Source organism: Acipenser ruthenus, chromosome 49 (genome assembly GCF_902713425.1).
Source record: "Acipenser ruthenus chromosome 49, fAciRut3.2 maternal haplotype, whole genome shotgun sequence".
Taxonomy (NCBI): Eukaryota; Metazoa; Chordata; class Actinopteri; order Acipenseriformes; family Acipenseridae; genus Acipenser; species Acipenser ruthenus.
In genome coordinates this window covers 4,778,656-4,786,791 of record NC_081237.1, presented here as the reverse complement: position 1 = coordinate 4,786,791, position 8,136 = coordinate 4,778,656, and the positions used below count along the sequence as shown (strand labels likewise).

The following is an 8,136-nucleotide window of genomic DNA, read 5'->3' as shown; positions in this document are numbered from 1 at the left end:
GTCTGTCAAAATCAGCCTCACCCCCTTATACGATCTCCTCCAATCAGAATCTGCGACAGCCCTTCAGTGGGCAGGCGTAGGAGGCGGCCTGTTCTTAGTAGTCAACCCAGGATTGTGAGTCGTTGGCTGCACATGGATTGCTCCTTCACCAACATGGCGCCCTGTGCACAAAAAAGAGACCATCTATTTCATATACATGTCCTACCCCATTGTATTATATGAAGAAGGGTGCTGGTTGTTTTTCTTTGTCTGCCCCCAGTCTTGCTGCTGATTCCTATTCCAGCACTTTAGTTGTCAGTTTTATTCCCTAAGCTTGGATCCTTCTGGGTGAGGTGCAGGGTGCTGGTGGAAACTCAAAATCAGTAGCCCCACCTAGAGCAGGTCTGCTACTCCTACACAACCTCCCACTCCTGACTGCTTTCTGCTGGTGCATGTTTTAGCCGTGCAAAACTATAGCTGTATTAAACAGCAAAAAAATCAGAATCTCGGTCAAGCCCAAAATGGCTCATTTGTTTCCAGGAGGCTCGTGCCTGATGGAAGACCCCAGTGCAAGCACACCTGGTCGACCCAACATTTTTAGACTATGATTCCAGCTGCGCTCTGCAAAGGGTGTCCAAATTTCTCTCCAGTCTATTCCCAAGGGAAAACTTTGTTTTTGTCCTTGCATAGGACTCTCTCTCGCTCCAGCAGATTTTAAACTACTGCCCTCTGAAACTGCAACCTACCAGTATAATTCAAACAGTCTGACTCATTGACACTGTGTTTTCTTCAGTCTACATAGTACTGCAGTCTCAACTGTACGAAGCTTTTGCTCATAGCAAAGTTTACTGCATTGTTAGTTAACAAAACGGAAGACACTGTATTTCCAAGTGTCTCCGTTTCTAATAGTAACTATTACAGTATTGCTATTATTATTATTTTAAATATTGCATTCAAAATCATTCATACAGAACTGATGAGTTTTTAAACACATCACTCTGATCTAATACAAAGAGCAAAGACTATGAGTCATCATGCTAAAAACATTCAGATATTGTCTTACTGCGGTGTTTGGGCAATGCCCTGCTGTGACCCGTGCGTCACGGACGTTAGATATGTCACCTCGTACTGCAACGGTTTAGGATTTCATGCTTCAAAACCACAGTGTTTTATAGTAGGAACACCCCAGCTGAAACCCTTAATAAAACGCCAACGTCTGCACCAATAGAAACCAATCCAGGGTCTGTGATGGAAGCGTCTGGAATCCTCACAAGGGTCATTCATTCACTCTTATCTTCCTGGACCCCAGTGCAGCAGTAGCCAGAGATACATCTCCGCTCGTAGTTCTGACCTCACCTGCCGGTGGCGATTTCCATCTGCACAGTTCAAATCTAGCAGAAGATGAGGCCGGCAGTGAAGGATGCCAGCTGTTAAAAGACACAAATACGACTGCCAGGGTGTCCAGGATATGAAGAGTTCCTGCCAGGGTATATGGAGTTGAGCTGCAGTGTTCAGGACGGTTAGATTGTGTTTTTTCGTTATGCAGAACTTCCTGTTCAGTGGCAACTTAACTTTTTATTCTCCCGGCTTCAGGGCTCACAATCAATGTGTTCTGTTCTGGGGGCGCTAAGACTAATGATCTGTGTGTAGCTGAGTCCCATGTCACCAGCATGCCTTTTGCAAAATGTACACAGTACACTGTACTGCACATCATATGTCGTAAATGCACAGTGTGGCTGGGGTAACATTTTATTTATATTGTGGGGCAAATCTATATGGTGTACAGAACACGACACGTCTATTGTGACACATTGCATGTGCAGTACCTATAGATATCAGTGCAGTGCAAAGGGCATGCCAGTGAGTCCGGTCCAATTACTGGCTGCACAGGGGGGCACACATCTTGGTCTGGTACGGTGTGTGTGTTAAAGACCAAGCACAGTACCTTCGGGGAAAGGCAAGCTGTTATTGTATTAGAGAGGTCTGCACCTGTAGTCTTAGAACATTCTCAACGGCCTCCCATGCAGTTTTGTAGTATCTTATAGGCTGTAGTGCCAACAGCCTCCATTGTGACACAATACAGCATTCTAGATTCTAGTGTGGAAAGAGTTTGTTTTCTGGTATTCCTTATAAAGGTCCTGGGGCTCACATTGCCAGAACCATCCTACCTGTCAGCATCTTACCTAAAGTTAGAACGTCGAATTCCTCAAGTTTAGGAAACGCTATGTAACAGAATACAGAGTAGGTTTTGCAAACCGTTTAAAAAAAAAAAAAGACAATTTTGCTGACAAAGGATTTTCTAATTGAATCTGGCATTTGTTGCTTGTACGTAGAATTCTGTTTCTCTGTTGCAATAATTGAATGTTTGCATTGTACTCGTTTGTATCGTCTGTTCCGCGTGTTGTTTTCCTGTGCCTTTGCCTTTGCCTTTCCTGCTGTGTTCAGTCAATCCTAAAAAACAAAACTCATCTACAATATGAAACTTGTCATATGAAAAAAAAAAATTGTACAATCAGGCAAGTTTGGATTTTGTTCTGTAATGTGCCCCCCCACCCACGCTCTTTAAGCCACAAGCTACACACCACAGTACCCTTAACTACACTGAGCTACTTGAACCCACATCCTCCTGCACCCAGGTCTGGAGCCTCAACACTCAAGCTTCTTTTCCTGTGCCCCGCTTAAAGAGGTGTGTGCACTACAGACCTGGTTGAAATCTTAACAGAATCCCGTCACAGAAGGTCAATAGCTGCACTGATGTCTGGTATGACTGCAGCGTTTGGTAGGTCAACTATTTCTAATAAATACTAGAAAATGCAATTATAAAATGTATGGTAATAATGACATCAAACCCCTTCAGAAAGTCATGCAGTAATCATTGTGCAATAAAACATGAGAGCATTGGCATACTAATCTGTGTCCTTCATCTTTTCATCCAATACAAGTAGTGATGCGAGAGGTTGGATAACTGCTAGATTTTTTGCTAGTTGGCTAGCAGCCAGTAGGGCTGTTTTGCAGTCACATGGAGACACGACTTAAAGAAGGAAAGGTTTCTTATATATTTACAAGGTGATGTTTAAATGAAACTTGACTGCTAAGCTGCAGCACGGCAAACATTGGGGGTTTATAGTGACATTAGGGCTCTGACGGACTAGTGTTCTATGTGCCCTACAACTAGAGACAATAGAGCATAAAGCACTCACAGTAGAAACAGAAACGCATGTACTGTATAGCCAAAATAGAATTGCAAGAACACATCCATATAAAAAACACCTAGTAAGATTTTACAGATGTTTACTTAGCATAATTGTAAACATTTTCTTAATTAAAGGGAGCATCAGTTACAAATAGCATATGATAGTATTTGGAGAATTGGGCAGCAAAGTACAGTCCATGCATGCAGCTCACATGCTCAGAACGCCCTCAGACACACACACCCCTATTCGAAGTGATGGTTTCTATGCAGACAGACACCCTGCTGCATCTGTGACGAGGTGTCTGTGTGCAGCCCAGTCGTGTGCCTGTGCGTGAGACACAAGGTCAGCTCAAGGACATCTCCAGCAGCACGGCACGTCGACTCCCCGTCAGCCTGCAACACCTACAGGATTCCAAGGGTACTGCAGCTAACCTGGACCGTGCTTCCTGGTCTTTAGAAGTCAGGTGAAGTTGTGACCTTTCAACTCTGTTGACTCCACCTGCTTCCCATGATGTAACTGTCAGCCTCTTGATTTAAGTGTCAAAGGGTTTCAATTAGAGGTATACTTAACCCAAAAACAAAGCAGCAGCAGAATACAAAAGTAATGTAAGCTTTATTTAGTATGCTTTTAGTGTTGCTGTATATGCACGCATTCACTGAACTTATGTGCTAATCCAAAAAGTGTTCCAGCTTATAGGGGGAGTGCACCAAGCAGCAGCTACACAGCTTTCCATACTGATCATTAGGGGTGCGCAGAACATTCGCATTTAACTTTAACTTCTTGCCGAAATCACATTTCTAAAGCAACCGGATCATCTCAATAGAAGTGAATGCACAACAAAATATATCAATTCATGCCATTTGGCATAAACCACATTTTCAGACCCAGTTGACTCTATTCTATTCTATTTTTATTTTTTCAGTTTCGCTTGTCTCTTTTTACCCCAGGCCCTGGGCAGCTTTGCAAGCCGTAACGATCTCGAATCAACAGGCGGTTATCAATGCAAAAACCCCACTAAGCCAACTGACAAGGGCTCTGCTGAAAAATCCAATACTTCACAAGGGCTCAGATCAATATTCATGCTTGTATTTATTCAAAGAGCAAGGCATGGATCTTAAACAGGCACCCTGCTCTATTTGGTTCTGTTTTTATATGTAAATGTTTTACTGTTCCACCCCCCCCCCCCTCCCCCCCAGTGTCAAATGTGGTTCCTTTCCCAAACATTAGGTTACAGCCTTTAATGCGACACACTTGTCATCTAGACCCCCGACTCTCAAAGTACAAATTGCTTGATTGCTGCCACTTTAAGTGTTCTTATCGATTCAGCGGGGGCGATATTACCCTCTCCGTCTCTCGTAAGTGAACCAACAGGTTTCCAACTGCGTCAGGAGTCCTACCCACTAAAGGAAAGTCTTTTGGAAATTGCTGGTATCCCGACAGAATGTTAATGTAATATTCTGAGGTTCCAGAATGCAAGCGGCTGTCTCCCTTGTGATCTCATTGATCTGCATGCAAGTTTCAAAAACAGCTGTAAAAACCTACAGTGCTCTTTTTGCCCAAAACTCTGTGCAGGTGTATCAGGGTGGAGGCTGGGCGCGAACCAGCAACCTCGTGCACGGCAAGCTTGACCACATTGCAAAAGAGCCGGACTCGTCTGAATTCGTGGTTTTCAGCAGTCCATGATGGCAGTGTATCTCATAACACTGTAGTACACAGAAAGCCAATGAAGGAGGCTTTTACAGATAGCTGGCATTTTATTGTAAATTGCTGGCTCTGTACAAATAGCTATGCCCAAACTGGTTAGAGGTAAATGGGGGTTTGTTAAGGTCAAAAAAGATTAGCCATAATTGCTGCCAACAGATAATAAGCTGTAAATGACGTTCCATCGTACTCCTTCTCCATCTGCACTCAAAAAGCAGCCAGTTAAGGCATGTAATTGCTGTTTGATCCATTCCTTGCAGAGCAGTAGCCAAAAATTTTGAGGCCCGGGACAAGTCCTTTGAGAAGAGCCCCCCTCCCAATCCAGCAAACGCACGTTGATAGGATTTGCTGTATAAACACCCTTCTAGTTTTTTTTTTTCATTATTTAAAGAAAACGTCACTTGTCACCCTTGAAGAAGATATATGAGCCTGGTTAAAATACAGTAAACCGCTATGAGTCATACATTCCCTAATTATTTCAATATAAACATTCATCATATGACACACTTACAGCATTGGTAACGTTTCCCCCCCTACAGCGATTAGTAGCCTATGTGAAACAGTCAAAAATAACAGTTCATGTTTTTTCTTCTGCAGATGTACATGCATTAGCCTAATGGTCAGCTGTGCTAGCCACTGACCAGTTATTCTAACAAATCGAATACATGAACCACAATGTTTGAAAAATTCTGCAAGAAATACAAACACAGCCTTCCATGCCTGAGCCTGGTGATCAGACTGCTAATGAAGGTGCAGGTATTAATCAAACCACTTTATATTGTTGTTTCATTAGTTATTAAGTCATTTATTTATTTATTTATTTATTTATTTATTTATTGAAAACATTGCCCCCCCCCTAAACAAGATGTAGCGTACCCAGCTGGTTCAAGTCACAGGATAATTATTATATACAGAGAAAGATACAAAAGCAATCAACACAGAAATTAAAACACCCTCATTAAAATACCCCTGATGAAATGATGGTCTTGTCTGTCAGGATTAACCAAACCAACCTCCTCTGAAGATGATCAAAACCAAGCTCAGCGTACCACGGAGCAGCACAAAGTTTACAAAGTCTTCCAAGTGTGTTATTCAGCAGGGGAAAGGAATGGGTTATTGCATCTTAATAGCAGTATTAACTCTTTCACAATCACAGCAGCTTAAAAAAATGTGTGTATCTCAATTTACATTTTTTTTTTTTTAATGGACTTATTCAATACTTGAAACTGGAGGTGATAACTGTAAAAAAAAAGACAAAGCAAACATAAGGGAAAGGAGCGAGTCAAATCAACATAAGGAAGCTTGAGCAGCATCACAGCGAGAATCACAAGTATTCCCACTTCATTTTAATATAAAGCTGTATGGGTGTGTGTTTTCTCCGCCCAATACAGAAGTACCAGTATTTATTTGCTTTATTTTTTAGGCATTACAGAAAACACGCTGGTGTCAGTTCTTTATCCAGTAAACTTGCACACTGCTGGCGGTAAGTCTTTTTCGACAGAATCGAAGGTTTGAGATTCCATCTCAAGGCTGGTTGCACAGTCAGAAGCTGCAACCTCAGGCGCCCAGCCCACACCCTTCACTGGACCAGCGGTGCTTTCTGGTTTAAAAGACCAGTTTCCCCCTCTCCTCGGTTAGTCCAGGTGCAATGAATGGTTTATGTTCTCTTCTCATTGCAAAGCGAGTCTCCGTGGAAACAAAATTAAATAACTGGGCTCTTTCTTTTCTTTGGGGTGGGGGTGGCGGGTGTCAAGGCAGGGCAGCTGTAGGCTGGCTCAGTCTGCGTCCTTGATTAGAGATTCTCGACGCCTGCGTGGGCTCAGCTGAAGAAATATGTAGATTCTTTCACCCTCTGCAGATCAAAATCACCTAAGAGAGAGAGGAAAGAATCAGATAAGCAGGGTTCAAGTCATGCATCACTTGCTTCTCACAAACAAGAAACTGTGCTCAGAGCAGAGCAGATCGCCATGATTTAGCTCACGACACTTGAGCAAACAAACATCTGTATCCCTTTTATCACAATGGTATACGCCCGGTTCTCCAGACACAGCGCCGTTTCGTATTATCCTGTGCTGTGATGAGAAAGCCTGATATTTCATTCACTAAAACAATTATGCAACAGGATAATGACACTTAATTAGGCCTGCTTTGTATTTTCCTTTTTATTTAATTTACTTTCATAGTGCGTGTCCCTCGGATGTTTAACTTAACCCAGCCCAATAATGAAAATGTATATGCAAACTGGAAGTGCATTAGAGCCTCTGTTCTATATACTCCTGGTCACCAGGGCTACAGGCAGAACACTGCAAAACAAATAACTGTATGATAAATCAGTGCTTTAAATTAGTCGTCAGCCTCATTTCTTTAATTGCAAGTGCTCCATTTGTCCTCGATGGGAGCCAGGCGGAGGGGCAACTGCAATTTGCAATCTGAGCACTGCGCGTGTTTTACGGCCGTCTGAACTGAGCTGACTTCGTTTTTTAGTACGAGCTTCTGTAAATGTCAAGAGGTGCCTTGAATAAAATCAGCCGCCTGTCTGATCCAGTGACAGATGTTCAAGCACCTGTGGTTGAGCCCCTTTGCTAAATCAGATTTCTCAGTGAGCAAAAATATAAATCAACTAAAATGTCACTTCCTTTTCAAACAGAGGCCAGGATTTATTCATTTTTATACGATCGTATACTAGCAGTAACCCTTCACTCCTCTTATACGCTGGCCTGTCCGACTGGCGGAGTACGGCTCCTCACAAGAGCGATAAACAACCTTGGGGAATGCCTTCCAACAGTGCCACTGCCACCCAAGATTTATTCAGAGTCATTTTCATGTTGCTTTAGATTGGAAGGCTCAGGTGGATTAGATTGGATTCTTAACTAGCCAGTCTCCACACTGACAGCTGAATGAACGTGCTTGCGATATGAGTTGAATCGAACAGAACAGAATTACTAGGATCATTTATACGGGAGACCTGCGAGACAGATCCCTGCCAGAAGAATCTGGACACCTGGGTTTCAGCAACACGCAGATCATGACTCGAAACTGGAGCCTAAGAGGCGTGTCTTATCCGGTCGAATGGTCTGTAAACATGAACTGCAATGGAAATGTGAAAAAGATCTGAATCACCGACATCTCCAGAGGCTAAAAGCAATGTGGCGGTAATGGAACTCTGTTGAGAGAATCATAGAATACAGCTTGTAACGGCACTGTCTGAAAGCAAGTCCGTGCCATTAATATAGTTAGCAAAACAGAGCGACACTGAATTGGT

The 8,136-nt window shown here is 42.9% G+C and overlaps 1 protein-coding gene across 1 annotated transcript in view; it reads right to left on the bottom strand.

Annotated features, from left to right (window-relative positions):
* Positions 1-4,451: 4,451 nt before the first annotated feature.
* The window catches only part of LOC117428956 (DNA-directed RNA polymerase, mitochondrial), a 40,317-nt gene continuing 36,632 nt past the window's right edge, over positions 4,452-8,136 (bottom strand). Inside the window, exon 21 of the mRNA XM_034912335.2 lies at positions 4,452-6,743. Within this exon, the coding sequence (XP_034768226.2) occupies positions 6,694-6,743 (50 nt within the window). The 3' untranslated portion in view covers positions 4,452-6,693. The remainder of the gene's footprint in view (positions 6,744-8,136) is intronic.